Here is a 23,894-nt window from a genome sequence, read left to right on the forward strand (position 1 = left end):
TCTTTTGGATTTGCATAGTTTAATAAAGATTCAGCTCAAGTATATCAAAGAAAAGAGAAGTATTGTAAGTAACAATGTTATCTGCAAGATCTAAGATACCATCAATTATGTCCAGAGCTCGGGCTCTGGTTTCTTTGAAGAGTTCTTCAAACAGCATCAGATCTCTTACAGCAATACGGCCATTGGTCGACATGAGTGGCTATCCTGCTAGTCCTTACGAAGCGTTTGCCACTCGTCAACCTTTTAACCCAAGAAGATTGTTCCACTCGTCTGCAGCTTCGAGATTGCAAATGTCAATGAATAAAGAAGACAATAGACCAGCATTAGAAAAATTCGGAACTGATTTGACCCAACTTGCTAAAGATGGGAAATTAGACCCTGTTATCGGACGTGATGAGGAAATACGTCGTACTGTTCAAATTTTATCCAGAAGAACCAAAAATAATCCGGTACTTATAGGTAATGCCGGTACCGGTAAAACCGCAATCTTGGAAGGTTTGGCTCAAAGAGTTATCAAGGGTGAAGTTCCTGAAAGCATGAAGGATAAGCAAATCATCACTTTGGATTTGGCAGGTATCATTTCTGGGGCTAAATTCAGAGGTGATTTTGAATCAAAATTAAAACAGATTCTTAAAGAAGTTGAAGAAAAACAAGGTAATGTTATTTTATTCATTGATGAGTTACACTTATTAATGGGCCTCGGTAAAGCTGAAGGTTCAATAGATGCTTCTAACTTGTTGAAGCCTGCATTGGCAAGAGGTAAGCTTTCACTTTGTGGTGCCACCACTATTGATGAATATCGTAAGTATGTTGAAAAAGATGCCGCTTTAGCAAGAAGATTTTCTCCGGTAATGGTAAGTGAGCCTACTGTGGAAGATACTATTTCAATCTTACGTGGTTTGAGAGAACGTTACGAAGTTCATCACGGGGTTCGTATAACCGATTCTGCTTTAGTAACTGCTGCCTTATATTCCAATCGTTATATCACTGACAGATTTCTTCCCGATAAGGCAATTGATTTGGTTGATGAAGCATGCTCCACTTTAAGATTACAACATGAATCAAAACCTGATGCAATTGCTCAGTTGGATCGTCAAATAATGACCATTCAAATTGAATTGGAATCTTTGAGAAAAGAAGATGACCAACTATCTACCGATCGTAGATTGAAATTAGAAGAACTGTTGAAAGTAAAAGAAGAAGAATTAAATGAATTAACTAAACAATGGGAAGCTGAAAAGGGTTCTTTGGATGAAATTAAAAGGGCTAAATCTGAATTAGAACAAGCCAGATTCGACCTTGAACAATCTCAAAGACAAGGTGATTATGGTAAGGCTTCTGAATTACAATACTCAACCATCCCTCGTTTAGAAAAACAAGTTCAAGAAGTGACTGAAAAGGAAGTTGTTGGCTCGAACTTGCTTCATGATTCGGTCACGTCTGATGATATAGGTGCAGTTATTTCAAAAATGACTGGTATTCCTGTAACTAACTTAATGAAGGGTGAAAAAGATAAGTTGTTGGACATGGAAGTGTTGTTGAAACAGAAAGTCATTGGTCAAGATGAAGCTATTAATGCTGTTGCTGATGCAGTTAGATTACAAAGAGCTGGTTTAACAAGCGATAAGAGACCAATTGCCTCTTTCATTTTCTTGGGTCCTACTGGTACCGGTAAAACGGAACTTACTAAGTCTTTGGCAGAATTTTTATTTAATGATAAATCTTCAGTTATCAGATTTGATATGTCAGAATTTCAAGAAAGACATACTGTTTCGAGATTAATCGGTGCACCTCCAGGTTATGTCGGTCATGATGCGTCCGGTGAATTGACTGAAGCAGTTAGAAGGAAACCTTATTCAGTATTGCTTTTCGATGAATTTGAAAAAGCACATCCAGATGTTTCCAAACTATTATTACAAGTCTTGGATGAAGGCTCTTTGACTGACTCTCACGGAACCCATGTTGATTTCCGTAATACAATCATTGTTCTTACCTCCAATATTGGACAAGAAATATTGTTGGCAGATAAAGACACTTCTGATGATGGCCATATTAACGAAAATACGAAATCTCAAGTTACAGAAGCTTTAAGACACCACTATCCTCCCGAATTCTTGAACCGTTTAGATGAGGTTCTTATATTCAACAGATTGTCCAAGAAATCTTTAAGAAACATTTTAGAAATCCGTTTAAGAGAAATTAGTGAAAGATTATCCGATAAAAGAATTTCTCTTGATTTGACTTCTGAATCTAAAGATTTGTTAACTAGCTTAGGTTATGATCCCGTTTATGGTGCTAGGCCTCTAAATAGAGTCTTGCAAAAGAAATTATTGAATCCTTTGGCCATGCTTTTAATCAAGGGACAAGTTAAAGAAGCTGAGACTGTCCATATTGATGCCAAGGATGGACAGATTGTTGTTGAACCAAACCATGATGAGGTTCTTAATGGCGAAACTAATCAATAATCAACGATTTAATGTAAATAGTATTTGAATAAAGAATTGTAAATATTAATATATCGAAACTTTTATTTAGAAGGTACTTGCAATGATAGTTCACATTAGAAAGAAAGTAAAAAAATGATTTATAGAATGAAAATTATAAAACAATATATAAATTAAATTGAGCTACTTAAAGTACTCTTCCAACAGTAGCACCATCAGCTATATGTTTTTGGTTTTCATCCACTTTCTTTAAGGATTTACCACCTTGAATTTGGCCCAACAAAGCTCCAATATCAGGTGCTCCTCCCAAAGGTGGTCCACTACTCGATGGTTGAGAAGGGAGTGCTGGTGGAGGTGGAGGTGGTGCTGGTGGTGCACCGGATGGTGCACTTGGGGGTGCCGGAGGTGGTGCACCAAAGCTGGCAGGAGGTGGTGGAGGAGGTGGCGGAATACTTGAAGGAATCGGTGGCGCTTCTGAAGGAATTGGTGGTGCTTCTGAAGGAATTGGTGGTGCCTCTGAAGGAATTGGTGGTGCCTCTGAAGGAATTGGTGGTGCCTCTGAAGGAATTGGTGGTGCCTCTGGTGGTACCGGTGGTGCAATCAAATCATTAGGTGGCACTTGGCTTGACAAAGTTGGTGGAGTGGCGAACTGGTCATCGGAGTCTTCATCAAAATCGTCATTTGCAGCAGTTGGAGGAGGAGGGGTTTGATTTTTTTCAACTGAAGGAGCTACTTCTGGTTCTGGTGCTGGTGGTGCCGGTGCTGGTGGTTCCGGTGCTGGTGGTTCCGGTGCTTCTGATGGACTTGAATCAGTTCTAGCAGGAGGTTGAGACATACCACCAAATAACAAGCTAGCTAGTTTTGCTGCACCAGCTCTATTGGGGCCCTCATCGTCAGAAGAATTTTCATCATCATCACTCCAGTCATTATCATCTAAACCTCTTTGAGAAGCCCTTTGTGCTTCTGCTTTTTTAGGGTCAATACTTGCTTCTTTTGGAGCAGATTTGAAAAAGGGGTTAGTATTAGAGCGTGAGCTTGCACCACTATCAGCTCCATTCTGTTCATTAGGGGGTTGCATCTTAGCAAATGGGTTACTACTATGAGGCTGTTGAACCAGGTTGTTATTCAGGACTGGGGCTTGGTCAGCACTTACAGGCTCAGTGTGGTCCTCCTTCTCGGCATTGTTAGATAATTCACTCGACTGGGACTTTTCAATGGATTGGGGTGGAGTAGGCTCTAACTGAGTTCTTTCAGCAACAGCCGCTTTGTCTTCAGTTACAGGTGTAGGAGCAGCAGATGATGATTTTTGAGAAGTTGGCTTGTAAGTCTGGGCCTGAGGAACAGTAGCATCGTCCCAGTCGTCATCGCTATCAGGTTTTTGTTCTCTCTTTTTCATTTCCTCCATTTCTTTCTTCAACTTTGCTAAACGAGCTTCCTTTTCTTGTTTCTTCTTCAATTTGCGTTCATTTTCACGAGTTTCCATTTCTTGTTTTTGTTTCATTAAAGCAACATACTCCTCATCTTCATCATCGGATGACTCTTGCGTAGCTGATGGTGGTGCAGCAGCTGGAACGGATGCAGCATCGGAAGAGATCGGCTTAGGTTCTTCTAGTTTAGGTGGCTCTTGCTTAGGTGGCTCTTGTTTAGGTGGCTCTTGTTTAGGTGGCTCTTGTTTAGGTGGCTCATCCTGGCTGGGTGAGGAAGGAAACTGGTTGACACGATGAGAAGATCCGGAAGGACTACCTCTATGTGGTCTACTAATACCTAATTTTGCCAATCTATCTTGCATTCTTTTTTCAGCTTGAGCTTTGATATATGCAGCTCTGTCCTCGGGGCTTGAATGGTTGTTGAGCGATGAAGAAGATGAATTTTGACCAGTCGATTGAGGAGTCGATTCCAAGGATCTATTATTTTGGACACTTGCACTAGGATAGTTTTGATCTAAAGATTGAGGTTGCCCTTGCCTCGAGACATCCAGTCCATTGTACGATGATTGTGGGGGTACCATTGACTTCAAATCTCTAATAAAGGCGGCAACATGAGATGAAACATCTGTTCCATTTTCCCATTTGTTGGATCCAACTTCATCCTTGGTACTAACATGCAAAAATGCTGCAGCGCCATCTTCAAGTTCTCTGATACTACCTTCAATATCGTTGATCATGTTGGATTGATTTTCTCTCTCTTTCTGGGCTTGTTCGCTCTCTTGTTGTAATTTAGAGTCTAAATCTTTGTTGGAGCCAGAACTGGCTGATTTGCCGGTTAAAGCAGCCATACGTTGTTTCAATAGTTGCTTAGACTTGAATTTCTTTCTATCGTAGTCAGTCACTTCACCATTTGGACCAGTACCAACAATTCCTGACTCACCACTGTCTGGAGACCAATCTGGATTTTCTTTTGACAATCTCAACTTATAAAGTTCGACTTTTTGTTTAGCAATATCCTTATTTACAGCGTGAATCTTTGAAATTAAGCCAGGGACTCTGTCGCGGGTTAAATAATTTAATTTATCTAATAATTGCTTCTTTTCATCGAAAGAACCCCTTGTAGCTGATGAATCATTTAATGACATTTGCACATTTTTGATTTGCGATTTGAGGAATTCAATGTCTCTGTAGTTCTTTTCGTCTAGACTCTTATTGGCATTCAACGAATCTTGATCTTCAGCATCTAATGCATCCAAAAGAATTTGTTTTTCACGGATTAATTTTTTTAAATCATCAATAGTTAAATCATTATCGCGTGAAGATTTGACACTACTCTTTTGTTGGTCATTCTCAGCAGCGTTACTTCTTCTTCTGTGACGTGAACTGGAGACATATCCAACATCTTCGTCATTGTTTTTAAATCTCGACCCATCTGTTTTAGCTTTTAATGGAGCAGGCTTTGCAGGTTTAACTGCTCCACCTCCTTTTAAGGAATTCTTCAAAGAATCCATAGAATCTTGAAGATATTTTGTTGATGGGGGGATCAATTCTGGAGGTAATCTTAAAGGCAACTCAAAGCCATTTAGTCTTCTATAGACAAGGTGCATTACAACGGCAAATTCATCTTTATTCAATTTACCTCTATTGTTAGAATCGACAAGATTCCATATAGATTCTAAGTCTGGTCTTCCTAATCCAGATTTTCCGAAAATGCTAATTGCAACATCACCGTCTATAAATCCTTTTCTGGATTTATCCCAAGCACTAAAAATACCATCGTAAATTTGTTTTTCTTGTTTGGTGATTGCCCAAGTAACGTTAGTTTTCAAACTACCACCCATGACATTCTGTAAGTTGTTACTTGGTAATTGAGAAGAAGGTAAAAAGTGTTCTTGCATAGCATTTAATCCAGGAATTCCACCAGTCGGAGTAGATACGAAACCCCACTGGCCGGGTTTTCCCGTGGGTTGGGATTGAAGGTATCCACCTGTTTGCTGAGGTTGGAACCCAGTAGCTTGTGGTTGGAACCCAGTAGCTTGGGGTTGAAACCCAGTAGCTTGGGGTTGAACCCCTGTAGCTTGGGGTTGGAATCCTGTAGCTTGTGGTTGGAATCCAGTAGTTTGCGGTTGAAGCCCTGTAGCTTGTGGCTGGAATCCTGTAGCTTGCGGTTGAAGCCCTGTAGCTTGTGGCTGGAATCCATTACTCTGTGATTGAAATCCTGTAGCCTGAGGTTGAAAACCAGTGGTTTGTTGTTGAAGGGGACCTGTCTTTTGGGCAGGTAATTGGTTTTGAAACCCCGTAGTTTGGGCTTGAAGAGGACCAGTTTTCTGAGTTGGGATCAAGCCAGCAGTCTGCTGTGGTTGCAAAGGAATAAGCGAGCCACCACCTGTTCTTTGAGAATTTAAAGGAGCTGGTGGTTGTTGGTTAGCAAAATTATTAAATCCGGTTTGCACTGGTTGGAATGCCCCACCAGTTGGTTGAGCAGTGAAAGAAGTTGTTGGCGGAGCTGGAGGGTTAAATCCAGTTGTCTGAGGAGCCAACGACTGACTAAAAGATGAAAAAGGAGTATTTGCCAAAACCTTGGAAGGGTCCTCAGGAACAGAAAAGCTTATGGCATCAACAAAACTTTGGACTTCATTACGCCATTTCTCTGGTAATACTGCAGGGAGACTATCACCTTTCAAAGATAAATTACACAAGTGAAGTGCTAAAGCAAATTCGGGAAATAACAATGATCCGGATTTATTAGTATCTGCCAACGACCAAATTTCGGCCAAAGTAACTGGTTGCAAACCTGATCTAAGCAAAATATCACGAGCAGTATCACCGTTAATTGCCTGTTCACCTTTCGGTACCGCAGTTCTGAATAAGTGTTCGAATTTAGTTTGATCAGCAACGGTGATAAAGGATAATCTTATACTGGGTATCTTCAAATCATTATTTTCTGAAACATTTGAAACTGCTTGAGAAAATCCAGTCTTCTGTGGTTGTATGAATCCGGTAGCTTGTGGCTGGATAAATCCAGTAGCCTGTGGTTGAACAAATCCGGTTGCTTGGGATTGTAAAGGTTGTTGGCCAAGATTTGGTGCTGATAAACCACTTTGATTATACAACCCAGTTTGTTGTAACTGGGGTTGTTGGAATTGAGGTTGTTGGAACTGTTGCTGTTGGAACTGTTGAGGATAGAATCCAGTTGCTTGGTTTTGCAATTGGGGTTGTGGATAGAACCCTGGTTGTTGAGGTTGACCAAATTGTTGTTGATTAGGATAACCGCCAGCGAAGCCTGTTTGCTGCTGTTGGTTATTAAATCCAGTCTGTTGTTGCTGATATGGATTATACATTGATACTGAAATGCACAATTAACCCAAATTTATACAATTGACTAGATATTAATAAACAAAGTACTTAAGATCTTGATATCTATATAATTTAAAAAAAGAAGTAATGATTGATTGTTCATTTCGAAATTCGTGGGCGAGAAAGTCGCTTTTCCCGTTTCTTCTTTACAGGTTACGTATCAACGCAGTGATTTTTGCTATTTTATCGCCAGGGTACGGGTGTTTTATATATATATATACTCTGATTAATTTGGGGCAACAACTTCACTCCAAAAGTTGCATTCCAACATGGTGACTTTATTAAAGATCTCGACAAGCTCGTCCAACCTTTCTGTAGTGATTAGGACGCCACTCAATAAAGTTTCTAGAGCGTCAATTCCGTTTCCGTGAGCTTCACGGTACCATTCGGAAGTATAATCAGCAATCCAGGAATCATAAATGTTTGATTCTTCTACGGAGACAGCATTTAAAAAGTCATTACCCGAATTTTTATGGTGTTCACGGTATTTTAAAGTATTAATACCAGATTCTGCGTAACCATGGAGACATGGAGCTAAAGCAACTTTAATCCCCAAGAAGTCTTCTTTCCTGCCCATTTCAAGTAAGAAATCACAGTAATCTAAGCAGGCTTTACCGGGTTGTAATTCAATGTCCAAATCAACTTTATCGTAATCAATGTTATATTTTTTTTGTAATTTACTTTTATGTTTTTCAATTTCATTCACTACTTCTCCGATGATTAAAGCTTCTGAATGAGTTTGTTGGTAATTTGGGGCCACTGAGGCAGCCAATGCATGAACTTGTGCATAATTAACAAGATAGTAGAAATCCTGTTTTAGAAAATAGAGAAATCTGTTGAAAGGTAACTTATTCTCGGCCAATTGGTGTAAAAACTCGTGTTCAGTATACTTTCTCCAATTCTCCTTAACTTTAGGGTGTTCTTTGAAAAATTCAAAAAATGTTTTGTGGCCAGTGACTGCCGGGACTGTTGGCTTGATTATTGCCAGAACTCCGACTTCAGGGGTGACGGTATGATTTAAAGGACCGTTACCATGGCCAAGTTTCTTCTCCAAGCTGAGAATACCTCTGTGGATATAATTAATTGATAATGGCAAAGCTTGGTCTAAAGTTAAGCCTTTTGCAACATTGGACGCAATTGAAGAAGATAAGGTGCAACCAGTACCATGAGTATCTTTAGTGAACAAGAATTCCGACTCATATATTGTAATTGAATCGGTAGTATGTTGATATAATATATCAATTACCGTGAGATCCTCTTGCTCTTCATTGATATTTCCCTTGAATGGCTTATTCGTTTTCTTATTCCAAGGTATGTGGCCCCCTTTTACTAAAACATTCTCACATTCTAAGGCTTTTTGTAAGTCAATTACAAAATTGGTAAAGTCTTCCAATGACTCAATTTTGGGTTCTTTATAATCAGACTTTTTATTTCTATACAATGCAATTGCTTCAATAAAATTAGGAGTTACCAAATATGACTCTTTAATCAACGTATTGACGCAAATCGACATTGCTTCTTTATCAAACAATTCAGTCCCTGACGTACTTATCATGACTGGATCTACTATCAACTTAATATCATGCCTCTTTATCAAGGGCAAGTACTCCTCCAAAACAAGAATTGAATCCTTGGTTAGCATTCCTGTCTTAATGGCTTTCAAAGGACTTGAATCGTATCCATAAATAAAATCATCAAAATTACTCTCTAAAGTCTTTTGCAATTGTTCCTTGGATGTCTTGACTATTGATTGAACAGACTGAGTGTTTTGAGCAGTTAAAGCTGTAATACATGTCAAGCCGTAAACTTGATGAGCAGTTATTGTCTTCAAATCTGCTTCAATTCCGGCACCTCCAGAACTATCAGATCCAGCAATTGTAAGCACAGCTGGGATCGATACCTTGTGAAGACGGGAAGGTTTTGTTAGTTTGACAATTTTCTGTTCCACCATTGAAATATAATTGACCCTACTGCCATTCTAGAAATGAAAGAAACAATCGATTTCATTTGCAGAAGCTGATCTTTATAAATCAGCTTATTTTCGCAATCTGAGCTTTATGGCCCTGTAAGGTGTTAAAGAGATAGTTCATGCAGTATTAATAAAGTGAGAAAATCTAATTATGCACTTACGGTTCCACGTCGATATTATCTCATTATCAATCTTAACGGGGCCTTTCGAAGCCTTTATACTGGCTAATCTCAAGCTATCTTGAGCATGATGCTGTGTGACTAAGAGCACACCGTAGACAGGTGTCATAAGTACAATAGATTTACTGTGTCATACATAAGTTGCTGAAAATTCGATTTTTGCATTAATCTATATAGTAAAATAAAGGAACAATCTATCGATGTTGGGATGGAGGAGGAGGTTGCAAATTAGAATAGTAATCGACCAATTCCAACTCACTTTTCAAGGTTTCTTCTCTATATCCAATTCTGATATCAGGTACATTGGTCTTTTCGATATCATTACCTGCGATTCCACCAAGCATAAATTTCTTACCTAACCAATGCTTTTTGATAGAAGCTTCCCAGCCTGACTGTTTGACCGAATTGTAAGCCAATTCACACATATCGACACCTGAAAATTTATAAATTTGAGCTGCAACCGAGTATTCCTCTATCAAAGGTTCCTTTGTATAAGAAAATTGTAATGGATCATCAGTTGAAAGAGAGACATTCATACCCTTTTTGAAGAAATTATAAAATGGATTCTTATCGTAAGTTAAGAACAAGGCATTATTAGATAATGGAGACATGGCTAAACCAATTTGATCTAAATAGTATAAATATTGAATGAAAGGAATCTTTCTTAATAATATACCATGGGAAATAGAATGAGAGGTTAAGAATGCACTGATAAGATGTTCAGGGTCACCTGCTTCACCACAATGAGGTCTCAAGACAAATGTATTAAATCCTTTAGATAATCTTAATCGATTCAATGGAGTCAAATTGGCATAAATATAATACAAATAGTAAGAATAAGGAGGATTAGTTGCACCATCCCATTTACTAGCAGGAGGGAATTTCTTGGATTGTAATAATTTTTCAGATTTAGATTCATCATCGACTGAATCAAACCCTACAACACGTTGTAAGAAAACGTGTAACTTTGGATGAGATTTTGGATTGATTGAAACTTCAAAAAGTGGTTCAAACAAGTTTCTAATGATGTCTTGAAATGTACCAACGTTATTGTTCTTTTTATACAAGTCATATAATCTAGGAACTTGAATCAACCAACGAACATTATGACTGAATAATTTATTATCAACAATCCAACTGGCTAATTTGTCCCATTCGTGAATAGATCTACCATACACTGATATTCTCAATTCAGTCATTTGGTATTTGGAACCCTCAAGATCATCAAAGACTTGAGCAGTTAATTCTGCCAAATATCTACCATTAATGAAATTATCAGTTTTCAAAAAAATCTCTCTTAATCTAGATTCACCAATAGGGTTATATTTTAAATTGAATTTATCAAATCTGTGGAAAGTGTCTGTATGAGCATGCATATCTAAGGTATCGATTGAGAGATCGTAAGCACTTAATTTCAAAGATTTGAATACTTCTTCCAAGGTTAATAATTTTCCATCTCTGAATATGACTTGATCATTTGGTTGGCATTTTAACTTATATTTGATAAATCTTAACAAATGCTTTTGATTCATACAAGCAGAATGGTGAATATGAGTGTCAACTTTACGGACATTGTAAAAATCACGATGAGGATTACGCTTGGATTGCTTATTTTCTTCGTACTCATTAAGTAAGAAATACAAATTCCATTTTGCCTCTAAGTATTGCAATCTTTTAAAAGAAAATGATTTAGAGGGCCCATCAGATGAGATTTTAATAATCTTATTTAAATCAAGATAATAATCACGTAAAGTAGGCACATCAACGAGTGACTTACCTTTGTAACATACTTCATAATTATCCTCGGGGCCAACTTTGAAACTGTAGTTGTCATCACCTCCAGGGATTTCACATTTGGAAAAATCAAATTGTTCTTCTGGTTCATTTTCTGCAAGCTGATTGAATCTATTTCTCGACTTGTATGTAGGTTTTGGTGGTGGGGGATAGATATTCCAATCATCCTTATTCTTTGGGTTTTCCATTTCATCAAATTGATGAGATCTTTTCAAGTATTTATGTCTGAGATCAAGGCACAATTTAACATTTTTAAACAAATCAATTAATTCATCAGAAGGATATTCTTCTGGTAAAGCATTGGCATTTGATTTAGGGTTTTGAGTATGGTTATTATTATGGGATGCCATTGACGGAGTAGGATGGTAATGTTTTGGCAAAGAATGATGAGGTAAGTCAATAATTGATTGTCTTCTCTGTTTAGGTGAAGATGGGGCTCCGGCATGAGGTGAATGCAAAGCTTCGAAAGCCTTCACTTTCAAATCGTGATCTTTCATGAATCTATCTTCTGCATTAGAGAAATGAGTGGAATTATATGATTTTGAAAGAACATCCCCATCGTCTTCTATATCGCTATCATCTATAAATCTGTGTGAGTCTTCATCAGGAGATTGAATTTCATCCTCTGAATTATCCAAGGATGGATTATGGGTTTTGTCGTGAAGTTCTAAGCTAAAAGGCGCCATGGTTTCTGAAGAAGCACTGATAAAGAAGCAGAAGTTCATCGATGCACTTTTATTCTTTGGCATCGATTTTCGCACTGGCCAAATTTTTCACGGGGTCCCCCTCCCAGCCCTTTGACAGGTTCTACTATTCACTCCTACTCTTTACAACGAAGCCAAGTAACCCTTAGTTAAGCACGACTATAGGCTGTTGTGGAAATTTACACACATGGCAGCTTGATTTGCTGACTGCAAGTAGCATTGATATTTAAAAAAAAAAAAAAAAATAAAATAAAAAAAAAGAAAAGAAACAGTAGTCTATAATCTATATCAAGGTAGTACTACAAGAGGTAACTCAAACTTGAATTCGCTACCAGTATTATCGAAACGATATTGGGATGTGAAAATGGTTTCTCCTGACTTGCTGCCATTGATCGCACTTGGTTGTAAGGATCTATCATCAAGTGATGGTCTTGCTGTTGTAGAAGTATCTGAAGGATCATTAGGACTCAAGTTGATTCGCTTTGGGTCATCATTGGTACTTTCTCTAGGTAATTCGTTGCTTGCTTGTCGATTTTCTTTAGTTACTTCTTCATTCAATTCGTGTCTGTCAAACTCATTCAAGTTGAATTTGAATATAACGTAATATTTCAAATCCATAAACGTTGAACTTTGAAATTGTTGACACAAATACGGTGGTATATGTATCATGCCATTTATTTTGCTATTCTTGGAATTCTCATGAGAATATGAATTAACCAAGGAAGCTGCAAAAGAGTTGACTTTCACTGGGGGGCTAACACGATAGGTGTTGGTGAAGTCATGGAAATCACCATTTTTATTTTGAATATGATAAACTTCATGAGCCTCTATATGAGCAATCAAACCAACGATCTTGGTGGTATTCTTGTAGGAGGAGCTGATATCAATCGAGAAATGAAAGTCATCACCCAAGTGATAAGCTGGTTTAGAAATCATAACTTCACACAAGTCTTGATCATTTACTCGGATTTGGTAGTGAGTTTTAAGTTTCTCTGGAAGTTGAGGATTCATAGGGATTTCAGGCAAAGTAGTATGAAGCTTGAAGAGCGCAGATGAGCTTTTCCGTCTTTCATTTTTGGAGACATTATGCAAATCCGAATCAATTAATTTATTTAAATCTTGTAGCATTTGATCCTTTCCTGATGAGTTTTCTAGTGATGCATCCTGAGGATTGGTTATGTTATGATCAATAACTTTAATGTCCCAATTTTTATCAATCTTCGTCAGACTTAGATAATCAGGCTGGAGCCAGCGATCTTCATGGCCTATACGTTTCCCTCTAACATCGAATGGGAAATAAACTGATCTTGGAATGATTTTACCTTTACGATTTTCCAGTACACCAACAACTAAAGAATATCTTATACTAGTCCAGCCTTGATCACCAACAAGGCCCGTCAGGTTGGTATTATACAGGGGAGGCATTGAGATATCGATATTGTTAAACCTAACTCTGAAAGTTTTAGATGCTTTTGGTTTGAGGGAAACGTCGGTGAATAAAAGATGCTGCAGGGTTGCGTAAAATGGAACAATTGAGTTTGTAATATCCAGTAATGGTAAATGAGGGCCGTTATCTTCATTATCATCTTCATCAGAATTGGTAATTTTTTTTGAGTATTCCAAAGAGTTGAAAGTGAAGAGAAGATCTTGAATTAAGAATTTATTTGTATTATCGATAAAATTCTCTTCTTTAACTTTTTCTTTATGATAGATCAAATCATTAACCCCAGCAAGCTTACCACCGATAACCATTGGATCTTTCAAGTAAAAATCACGCAAGAACGGGGTTTTGTTCAATTTTTCGTCTTTGGTTTCATTTTCATCATCACCGGCGGTTTGCCCATCTGGTTGGTATTGATCATAATAACTTTTGTTGCTCCACCAGCCATGATCATTAGAGACCCCACTATCCAAAGGAGAAGAGTGCAAGTCGTATCTGTAATTCAAGCTTACGTAACCAAATAGTTGTAAGTAGCCCAACATAATTGAAACATCAGCCGGGGAATTGTTATTAGAATCCTTAACTGGAGGTATAGTTTCGGTATTCCAGATACTTCCAAACCAACCGTTATTATTTTGATTCTGGGGTTCATCATCGGAAGGGTTTACGGTGACGTTTTCCGTCGAGGTATTATGAAAGCTTATCAAGCACTCTACTTGATCAATAGCCTCGTCATTGGGTGAAGTTGATGATTTTCTTCTTCGAGGTTGAGTGGTGGACGCGGTTGAGTCCTGATGAAGATAAGTCAAGGATATCGATAAGTGGTTATTAATTTTTTTCAAGTATGAAGGAGCAATTGGCTTCTGTAGCGTCGAAGCATTATGACTTACCGTGGGCATGACTTAGCTGTAATAAGAGAAGGTGATAAGACAAGCTGTTAATAGGTTGAAGGCATAAAAAATAGCGAGAGAAGAAAAAAAAAACATAAGTCAAAAAAAAAAGTACAAGATCAGAATCGAGCTTCTCGTTTATCAGGTTTATTTGATACTTCAGATACAAAAATGTATAATATTTAATTTACAAAGAAGAAATAGAAGGAGAGACAGGAAGCGGGTGAATAAAGGATTATATTTGTTGTTCGTGTTTATTTATTGGAGCTTGAATACCTTCCTGTTGGATTTGGGCCAATTGTTCTTGTTGTTGAGGGTTAGTTGAACCATCAGCATTTGAAGTGAGGTCATTACCACCAACCAAATGATGGAAATCTAAGATCTCACTATACATCATGACTCTCCAAGTATCTACTGGCAAATCGACGTCATTGAAACTCCAATCGAATTTTTGTTCACAAACAGGTTCATCAGTTGGATCATGATAAGGTTCCATATAAGGATGTTGTAAAGCATCAGCAGCACTAATTCTCTTTTTAGGATCAAAAATCAACATTTTAGCTAATAAGTCGATAGCTTCTGGTTCAACATGGGTACATTGAGCAAAACGTTCACTGAAAGGAATTGGATCTCTATGAGGTAAAGATTGAACAAAACGTAAAGTATTTTCAGAACAAATAGTATCAATAACATCCGGAGGAGGAGAACCTAATAATTCAGTGATTATGGAGAATTGATGAACATGATCTTTACCGGGGAATAAAGGTTTACCTTCAATCATTTCAGAAAGAATACAACCAACAGACCATAGATCCACTTCAGTATCGTATTTTTGCCAAGTTAACATGATTTCTGGAGCACGATAATAACGGGTTGAAACATAACCGGTCATTTGAGGATCCTGAATACGGGCCAACCCAAAATCACAAATTTTTAAATCACAGTTTTCATTAATCAAAATATTTGATGGTTTTAAATCACGATGAATAACTCCTGCTGAATGGACGTATTTCAATCCTCTTAATATTTGATAAGTAAAATACTGAATGAATTGTTTTTCTAATGGTCTTGATGTTAATAAACGATGTAAATCAGTCCCTTGTAATTCAGTAACAAAATAAATATCCTCTAATGGAGATAAAAAAATATCGTCTAAAGTAATTAAATTTTCATGTCTTAAATGTTTTAACAACTTTAATTCACGATATGTTCTCTTAGCTAAAACACTAGTGGAAAATGGCTTCATGATTTTTTTAACTGCTACATTTTGTCCAGTTAACTTATCAATGGCTGAACAAACAAGTCCAAATGCCCCCATTCCAACGGGATTTAACTCAGTATATCGATTGGTAATCTCAAACACAGTCCCAAATATTTGGGTTCTAGTAAATTCTCCATCAGTTGACATCGTGTATCGTTCTTAGTATATCTAAACAATTCTAATACTTCAAAGAAAAAGTTATAATCGGTCCAATTCTCATATACTTTTTTTCCTCTTTCTTTCCACAGAGTGTACTTTGCCTTTCCTGTTTTGTCTCTTTTTGTCTATTGCTCAGTGTTTACCCTTAAAGTGAGCTTTGTATTTTTTTTTTTCGGTTTGTTAGCGATTGTCAGTCACTCACTTTCAGATTAACCTTCATCACGAAGACAATCATTAGCAAATGATCAGCGCTACACCACGGACAATTAACCATTTGTCTTACCTTCAAACCGCAATACTATGCAGCTTGGGTATTTGTTAGACAGCAGCTTTATTGTGAGTCTAATCGAGAACCCTCGACAGCAGCGATTGCGCTGATGTAATCCGCTGGTTTTGAGTTGTTGGCCAGCACACGCTCGTTTGCTCGGGGAGAAGTCACGTGGATTGCCTCCGTACAGTTTGGTTATGCTGCAAATTCTGTCTTCTCCTGCTTTCTGTCTCTCTTGTTTGTCTATCTTGTTTGTCTTGTGTCTATGTGCCTTCTGTCTATGTGCCTTCTGTCTATCTGGCTTCTGTTTATCTTATATGGCTCTGTTTATATGTTTGGTATTTATATCCATGTATCTACTCATACTTTGTAGGTCTGGTAGCATGTTTTTGGAAGTTTCTACAGGTTTTTACAATATTCTAATGTACAACTTTTATTATAGTCATTTAGTCATTATCTAATATTCATTAAACTTTTCAATTTTTTCGATTCATCGTTATTAAGTAATTCATTAGTATCATCATCTAATCTGTCGCCAGACTCTCCGTGGCGATTTTGCTTATATAAATCAAATAATGACCAAAATTTTAAATTTTCATCTCCGGCAACGGTTGCTAAAGTTAATGAATCAGGACTCAAACATCCACTCAAGATTCGGGAATCATGTGCTCCATTGATTTCTCCAGTTTTCTGTAAAGTTGGATAATTGAATAAGGATATACTATTTGTTGGATAACCATGAGTTGCCACTATTTCCATACCAATTCCCAGAGCGTACCCCCAATTTAATGATGATATCTGTGATCCTGTTTCAATGGTATTAACTCGTGCACCAGTACTGGTATTCCAAAAATTAATTGTTTTATCGGAAGTACCTCCTCCAGTTGCCAAGATTGATGATTGATAGGGACACCATGATAATGCTTTAACTGCTGCTTTATGAGCAGTTTTAGTGAAGAGTGGTTGTGCTTTAGTATTGGTTTCTTGAAGTCCATGACTATTTCTTGCATCCCAAATACAAACTAAATTATCATTGCCTCCAGTGGCAAATTGATTACCATCGGATTTATATTCAATCCCACATACTTCTGCTTGGTGCACATCTTCAATTTTATTAATAACATGTTGTGCAATTCTTACATCACTATGATATATATTTCCTAATTTTGATCCACTAGTTAAAATATGTTGACTCCAACTTTGGGCTGCAATTCTAGTTTGATGATTTTCACAATTTAATGTTCTTAATCTAGTATTTGTTTCGATGTCCCATATTTCAATTAATCCATCATCTTTCCCAATTGATATATATGATCCATCTTCTGACCATTTTAATGAGGTTACTAATGTTTTCTCCGGTAATTCACATAATAATCCAACTGATCCCGTCAGAGCATTCCATACATAAATTGCATCTTCTAATCCAATTGCAAGTAAGTTTGTTGATGACCAGGCTAATAAATTTAAATAAAAATCATCAACCAACCCAGGTGCATCAAGTACTCTTTCTGGTGCAGTAGGAATCTTTTTCGCCCTGGCAGAGGCGGCGGCGGGCCTTAAACTTCCAATTAAATCTTTCCCATTACCACTATTTGATCGTTTATTATTAAATAAACTAATTGGTTTATTACGTTCTGGTGGTAATGGTTTATAACTAAGAATACGTGAATTTACTTCTAATCCACATGCCTCCGCAACGTGATGTTGATAAATTTTAGAAGTTTGTGCTTTAATATGAGTTTGGGGTGAAGAATTTGGATGAGGGTTAGTATTATTGGTTTGTAATTTCCCAGTTATTGGATTGCGATGGAATGGGATAAATCGATCTGAAGAAGTGGTAGAACTTTGTAATTGAGTATCTGAAGTATTTGTTGATCCTCCTTGACTAATCAATGAATTTGTTCTACGTAATTTAATTTTAGGTTCTGATGAATTTCCAAGTAAGCTTGAGGAACTTTTAGGCCTGGAAAATGCTGATATCGATGATTTGGATCTTAAATTAGAAATTGGTGTTCTTAATAGTGGTCTAGGATATGCTGATCTTGAATTAGAAGATGTCGAAGCGGCTGATGATGAAACTGGCCTAATATAATTCTTTTCCTTTGTATCTGATCTTGCAAACGAATCACTGAGCGATACATTACCACTCCCACTGGGTCTTGAATTGTTAAGATAAATGGTTCTGTTACTAACGTTAGGACTCATGTTTTGTAAATACTTTCTTTTATTTGGTGATGTAAGTTGTTTATTGGGTGAAGTAAGTTGTTTATTGGGTGAAGATAATAAATTATCATTTTTCAAACCGATATCACTGGTTGATCTAGTTGGTGAGTTAAGAAACAGTCTTTTTCTTTGATTAGATGGTTTTAAAGTATCGTAATTCACACTTCCACCTACACTCCCGCTAGCAGATGCTGGGGGTTGCAATTTAATCGGCGAAGTCACCGAGTTCTTCTTGGGAGACTCCAAAACTATGGATGAGGACATTGATGCTAATGAAATGCAATTCTATAGTATCTATGAAGTTTTCTTGCTTTTTTTTTTAATATTTTTTTTTTCTTATAGCTTTAAGCTCAATTCATTAACCAACTAGTTAAGATTGATGAATATGAATGACTTTATAACGACCAAGGATAACTTATAGTAACTTACCAAAGAAAAAGAAGGATTATTGGAAGTGAAGAGTTGAAAGTCACTAATTTTTTTTTTTTTTCTTTTTGGTTTTTCCTTACTCGAGTCTGATCAATGAATGAAACAATAAAGCAAGTAATTAATGGGAGGTCAAGGCACAGATGGTATTGTAAAGACCACAAGTAGAAATGAAATAACAAAAAGCACGCTATGTGAAGGACCTAATATAATAAGAAAAAATTCAGATTCAGAACTTGAAGAAGGAAAACAAAAACAATATGTTTATCAAACAATTGACTTGTTCGAAAAGAGTAATATAATTGAAAAAGTAAGCCTGAGAGCTGGTACAATATATATCTAATTGAAAAGTCTTTCGAGTGTTAGAAGATGACACTTTTCCAGGGCAGAGATAGGTAGGCAATTGATTATTGGGAATAGGCAATGCTTTTCAATTGGGGTTGTCTATTCAATTCTTTCTAAGGAGAGAATGAGGTAGTATAAACAAAAGATCCGTAGTAATAATGAAACGAGACAAATGTTCCAATCTGAACAAAGAGTACCCACAGGGCAATGTAACAAAGCTAATCAATGAAACCAAAGGGGAAGTGATTCCTAGCTGATTTCTATTCAGTAATTAGTAGACCTTGTTAATTCAATTAAGCTTCATCAGTTCACAAGAAGGTACTGAAAATTTTTCTCTTCCTCTTGATCGGTTTTGTCTCTTTTTTTTTGTTCTGTTTTGCCTTGAAGATTCAAAAGCTATTGATTATCAACCAAAACAAAAAAAGTAACTCCCTTTGCAATCTATTCAACAACAAATAACCTAGCTGAGAGTATTGGCGATTCAACGTCTGAAACAATAATAGTGCTGAACGGCTTCTCTTGCCAATATATTCCGTTCTGGTAAAGCCAATTAATTGATCCTTAAAGGAAATAAAACGATGATGATGTCCAGATTCGAAGTATTCAATTAAACCCTTTTCGGGAAGTTTGTAAATATTGTTACTTGGCCCCAAATAGGAAGTTGATTCACAAAATAACCGTTCGCACCAGCGCTGCTTTCGTTCAAGTCACTTGATGCTTCGCTTATGTAAGAGTTCGACAGAGACCGGCATTCGCGACGTACTTACTGTTCCCGGCAGTCCGAGTCATGTGACTCGTATTTTTTTTTTGAAAAACAGATGTACGGGGGTTTATACCAATTTCGCAATTTCATATTTATTCAACAGGCGAAATGTCAGTCTATGGGATTTTATCAGTCAAAGGAAGAAGCTATTTGATTGATCTTTAAGTATCGAGCATCGTTATGGGACAGGGACCCTCGCAGCCAAAGATCACAGCTCAGGATAGAGCGATATTTCAGCTTAAGCAACAGCGAGACAAACTCAAACAATACCAGCGGAAGCTAAATAGCATAGTTGAACGTCAAAAGAGTTTAGCCAAAGAAGCAGTAAATAATAAGCAACCGGAGAAGGCTAAATTCTATTTACGATCCAAGAAACAACAGGAGTCGACTATTCTTAAGACTTATGACCAGCTAGATAATTTGGAAAGCTTAATTGGTACCATTGAATTTAAATTAATCGAAAAGGATGTTCTTTACGGATTACAAGAAGGTAATAAAGTATTATCTAAATTGAACTCAGAAATGAGTGCCGATAAAATTGATAAGCTTTTGGATGACGTTGAAGATGAACGCTTGAAAGTAGATGACGTTCTGAACATGTTAGGAATGGGTGCAGGGCTTAGTAATAGTGAAGAACATGAAGTTGATGAGGAATTTGAAAGATTACAGAAAGAAGCAGAAGATAAATTTGATATTAAGTTACCTGACGTACCTAAACACGAGAATATCAATTTACCTGAAGTACCTAAAGAAAGAATCGAAAGTCCACCAATTGAACAAGCCCGTGAACAAGCCCGTGAACAAGCCCGTGAACAAGCCCGTGAACAAGAACGTGAACAAGACCGGGAAACCGATCGTCAAACTCATGAACCATTAGCTGCTTGAGCTATAGATAATCCTTTTAATTCTACATCCCTTGTACATTAACAAATCACTTTTCTTTGCATAACAATATATACATAAATTTAATATTTACAAAATCTTTTTTATTTTTTATTTACAATCGATTTATTCGTTTAACCAATCCAAAAATTCTGGAGTGAAGTAACTGATGATTAATCTTGCACCGGCTCTTAATAAACCATAATGACTTTCAAAAGCAATAGTTTTCAAGTCAACAACTCCCTTTTCAGCAGCAGCATGTAACATGGCATATTCACCACTTACATGATATGCACAAATTGGATAATCTTTACAAAGCTTAGCGGCATCGCTAAGAATATCAAGATAGAAGGTAGAAGGTTTTATAATAACCCCGTCGCAACCTTCTTCCATATCTCTAATCAAAGCACGTCTAGCTAAACCAGAACCACCGGGAGGTAATTGATAGGCTTTACGATCTCCATGACTTGGAGCGGATCCTGCTGCATCTCTGAATGGTCCATATAAATTACCAGAAAATTTGGCAGAATATGACATCACAAGACATTTATGAGCTAAACCAGCATTAATTAATCCAATTTTTATATCTTTCACTCTACCATCAATCATATCAGATGGTGCCACTGAGTTTGCACCTGCTTTTGCATAATTAACTGCAACAGCCCCGATTCTCAAAGCACTTTCTTCTCTTTTCAAAGTGCCGTCTTCGTATAATAATCCACAATGTCCATGACTAGTATATTCACATATACAAACATCACACATAATAAATAAATCAGGGAAATGTTTCCTTAATGCCTTGATTGCCGAGATCACTGGACCTTCTGGATCATCTGCTGCGGTACCTACTGCATCTTTTACTCCTTCCTTTAATGGTACTCCAAATAAAATAACTGCTCTAAGTCCCTTATCAACTAAAGTTTTAACGTAAGGTATCAAAGTATTAATACCAAATCTTTTAATATTTGGTAATGCTGGAATATCAGTTTCATCATCTGGTTGGTCTGATACAAATAATGGGAAAATAAACATATTCTTAGTTAATTGACGTTCATGTTGCCATTCTCTTGCTAAAGGATGGTTATAACCACCTTGTAAGATAGAGGAAATGGACGTTCCAGTAGGTGGTAAAAATTCAGCTTGATGAACCATCTTTACTCTTAGTTCTTTGTTTGAAAGTATAAGGAAGAGTGGAAAAGAATCAGTAAAACAAAACGGAATCCAATCTTTTATCTCAAAATTTTCAGCAATTAATAAGAGAAAAACTAAAAACTAAAAACTAAACGACGGAATTATATTAGCGGTGCTTAAAGAAAGGGAGATGTACGGATGTTTATTTAATTATACATGAAAGAATAGATAAAATAGATCTAGATATCCTTCTTAGCTTCATCTTCATCGGTGGAAGCTGTATAGAATTTTCCGTAGTAGACTGCTTGACCGGCAAGTATCAAGTTGAGAATTAACCCACTAGAATAGCCGGTTAACAAGACATAATCACTTGGTTTCAAGGCCTTACGGGTACCTTTAATTGTTGTAAACACCCTTATAGCAGTTCCAAGTACATTAGCACCAATGGTGATATTAGATAAATGACTTGTGGACTTCAAAAGATAATTTTTTCTAAGTTGAGGAATTTTACCAACGATTGAAATAGGAATGCCTAAAATTTGCAACCCATCAATTAAAGAGGATGGAGCTATCTTTGTTAAAAAGATAAATATACCGAACATAGTGAGAATTGGTTTTTGCAATTCCTTTAAAGAATATTCAATTTGCAATTTTTCTGGAGAGTTGCTAATACTTTCAAAATGTTGTCTCAAACGGTAATATTCGATCAAGAGAATTATAATAACATTCTGAATACCCACTAAGGCAGTTTCCCCATAGTTAACAAAAGAGTTTTTGTTTTGGAAGTTATAAACAATGTGAATCAATTGACTTAAAGTTTCTAAACTTAAACCTTCTAAAGTAATTCCATTTGCAACCTTGATCCTACCTTCTAATGTAGGAGGATTTACAACCTTGAGAATTTGGGGTACTTTAACCACACTCGACGCACCAACAACAACACCACCCAAAGCAGCAGCCAATACTCTAGCTATCCCAATGACCTTGATCTGTTGGAATGCCATCTGCAAAATTATCTTTTTCGAAACATCTGGATTGAAGAGAAGTTTGATTAATTGAATAACTGGGGGTACCATCGTTATCTATAAGTTTTCTAGTATACAAATGTCCTAAATATGAAACTCTGAACGTGTTGTAAGAACGTAACTAAACTTCTAAGGGTCTTTTATATATGTATATATTTTTTTTTTTGGGTTGGTTTCTCCATTTTTTTTTTGATTCCCCATTGAATGCATGTGCGCGTTATCTTTTAGCCACGGTGATTTTACAATGTTGATTTTATATCAAAATCTTTTCAACTATACTATACAAAGAGGTAAATACTAATATTGGAGCTTCTTAGTACGAGAAGCTTTGGCTACTTTTTCTTGTAGAATTTGTTCTTGTTTTTCAACGTATTTTAAGTTGTCTAAGTGTAAATTCAATAATTTGACAATTTCTTCAACTGGGTTTTCACCCTTGGCTTTAGCTTCAGAATTGGAAAATCCATTCAATAAGTTTTTATTAAAAACATCACTGACCGAGTTGATTTCGTTGATTAAGGTGGTCAAGTTGTCACCCAAAGTATCTAATCTTTCATCTAATAACTCTGCGTTATGATATGCCTTTTCACGTAACTTATCTGTAACGCTTAATCCGTTAGCTGAGCTCATATCCTTAGAAGAGTTAGTAACATCAGAATTCAATTCGATGTTATTGAGTAAAATATCTGCCTGTTGTTCATAATTATCTAAAACTTGATCCAATTCATCTTGTTGATTTTCAACAAATAACAAGTGTTGGTCAATTTTCTTTTGTAATAATTCAGCTTCTAAAGTTTCTTGATTCAAGTGTGTTATTTCTTCACCACTATTCACCAATTCTTGATCCCATTCCTTAACTCTTTCGGTATACTCTTGGAAGATATTAGAACCAGTGGTGAGTTGTCTTGACCATTTCAATATCAAGTCATCCATATTCATATTATCAATCGAGACTGGTTTCGGTTGAATTTGAGTAGGTTTAAGATTTGGTTCTTGTTTATTAGGTGCTGGTTTGTCATCTTTTTTTTCTTCTGGTTTGGCACCGAAGGAAACAGGTTTATCATCTTTCTTTTCTTCTGGTTTGGCACCGAATGAAAATCCGCCAGCAGCAGGTTTATCATCCTTCTTTTCTTCTGGTTTAGCACCAAATGAGAATCCACCAGTAGCAGGTTTAGATTCAGTGGGTTTTGAACCGAATAATCCACCAGC

The 23,894-nt window shown here is 36.7% G+C and overlaps 11 protein-coding genes across 11 annotated transcripts in view; 2 read left to right on the forward strand and 9 right to left on the reverse strand.

Moving 5' to 3' along the window:
• The first annotated feature begins 53 nt into the window (after positions 1-53).
• Positions 54-2,547, forward strand: HSP78 (chaperone ATPase). The gene has a single exon (XM_020220725.1). It carries the CDS (start codon positions 192-194, stop codon positions 2,463-2,465), a length of 2,274 nt encoding a protein of 757 aa, XP_020077434.1. The 5' UTR covers positions 54-191; the 3' UTR covers positions 2,466-2,547.
• An 84-nt stretch (positions 2,548-2,631) lies between these two features.
• On the reverse strand, positions 2,632-7,212 carry PAN1 (Pan1p; the record flags this gene model as incomplete). Its single annotated transcript, XM_020218327.1, has 5 exons — positions 2,632-3,185; positions 3,249-3,600; positions 3,703-6,026; positions 6,135-6,970; positions 7,031-7,212. The coding sequence occupies 5 exons, from the start codon at positions 7,210-7,212 to the stop codon at positions 2,632-2,634; spliced, it is 4,248 nt and encodes a 1,415-aa protein (XP_020077435.1).
• A 53-nt stretch (positions 7,213-7,265) lies between these two features.
• On the reverse strand, positions 7,266-9,215 carry THI20 (trifunctional hydroxymethylpyrimidine kinase/phosphomethylpyrimidine kinase/thiaminase). Its single transcript, XM_020220726.1, has one exon. It carries the CDS (start codon positions 9,177-9,179, stop codon positions 7,455-7,457), a length of 1,725 nt encoding a protein of 574 aa, XP_020077436.1. The 5' UTR covers positions 9,180-9,215; the 3' UTR covers positions 7,266-7,454.
• A 68-nt stretch (positions 9,216-9,283) lies between these two features.
• On the reverse strand, positions 9,284-11,856 carry HYPBUDRAFT_165146 (AMP deaminase; the record flags this gene model as incomplete). The annotated part of the gene is made up of 4 exons (XM_020222692.1): positions 9,284-9,291; positions 9,359-9,457; positions 9,636-9,701; positions 9,732-11,856. 4 exons carry the CDS (start codon positions 11,854-11,856, stop codon positions 9,284-9,286), a joined length of 2,298 nt encoding a protein of 765 aa, XP_020077437.1.
• Positions 11,857-12,022: 166 nt separating this feature from the next.
• HYPBUDRAFT_134357 (uncharacterized protein) lies at positions 12,023-14,277 on the reverse strand. The gene has a single exon (XM_020219539.1). The coding sequence runs from the start codon at positions 14,212-14,214 to the stop codon at positions 12,163-12,165; it is 2,052 nt and encodes a 683-aa protein (XP_020077438.1). The 5' UTR covers positions 14,215-14,277; the 3' UTR covers positions 12,023-12,162.
• A 163-nt stretch (positions 14,278-14,440) lies between these two features.
• On the reverse strand, positions 14,441-15,613 carry HOG1 (mitogen-activated protein kinase; the record flags this gene model as incomplete). Its single annotated transcript, XM_020222120.1, has 1 exon — positions 14,441-15,613. One exon carries the CDS (start codon positions 15,611-15,613, stop codon positions 14,441-14,443), a length of 1,173 nt encoding a protein of 390 aa, XP_020077439.1.
• Positions 15,614-16,334: 721 nt separating this feature from the next.
• CDC20 (ubiquitin-protein transferase activating protein) lies at positions 16,335-18,380 on the reverse strand (the record flags this gene model as incomplete). The annotated part of the gene is made up of 2 exons (XM_020219540.1): positions 16,335-17,959; positions 18,023-18,380. 2 exons carry the CDS (start codon positions 18,378-18,380, stop codon positions 16,347-16,349), a joined length of 1,971 nt encoding a protein of 656 aa, XP_020077440.1. The 3' UTR covers positions 16,335-16,346.
• A 1,413-nt stretch (positions 18,381-19,793) lies between these two features.
• On the forward strand, positions 19,794-20,593 carry VPS20 (ESCRT-III subunit protein). The gene has a single exon (XM_020220727.1). The coding sequence runs from the start codon at positions 19,831-19,833 to the stop codon at positions 20,533-20,535; it is 705 nt and encodes a 234-aa protein (XP_020077441.1). The 5' UTR covers positions 19,794-19,830; the 3' UTR covers positions 20,536-20,593.
• A 45-nt stretch (positions 20,594-20,638) lies between these two features.
• Positions 20,639-21,707, reverse strand: HEM2 (porphobilinogen synthase). The gene has a single exon (XM_020220728.1). The coding sequence runs from the start codon at positions 21,682-21,684 to the stop codon at positions 20,659-20,661; it is 1,026 nt and encodes a 341-aa protein (XP_020077442.1). The 5' UTR covers positions 21,685-21,707; the 3' UTR covers positions 20,639-20,658.
• A 109-nt stretch (positions 21,708-21,816) lies between these two features.
• On the reverse strand, positions 21,817-22,703 carry HYPBUDRAFT_151871 (uncharacterized protein). The gene has a single exon (XM_020220729.1). It carries the CDS (start codon positions 22,665-22,667, stop codon positions 21,903-21,905), a length of 765 nt encoding a protein of 254 aa, XP_020077443.1. The 5' UTR covers positions 22,668-22,703; the 3' UTR covers positions 21,817-21,902.
• A 282-nt stretch (positions 22,704-22,985) lies between these two features.
• Positions 22,986-23,894, reverse strand: part of NSP1 (FG-nucleoporin) — a gene marked incomplete at both ends in the record, with an annotated part of 1,835 nt that continues 926 nt past the window's right edge. Inside the window, one exon of the mRNA XM_020218411.1 lies at positions 22,986-23,818. Coding sequence (XP_020077444.1) covers positions 22,986-23,818 — 833 coding nt within the window. The remainder of the gene's footprint in view (positions 23,819-23,894) is intronic.

This window comes from Hyphopichia burtonii (genome assembly GCF_001661395.1).
Source record: "Hyphopichia burtonii NRRL Y-1933 unplaced genomic scaffold HYPBUscaffold_2, whole genome shotgun sequence".
Classification (NCBI taxonomy): domain Eukaryota; kingdom Fungi; phylum Ascomycota; class Pichiomycetes; order Serinales; family Debaryomycetaceae; genus Hyphopichia; species Hyphopichia burtonii.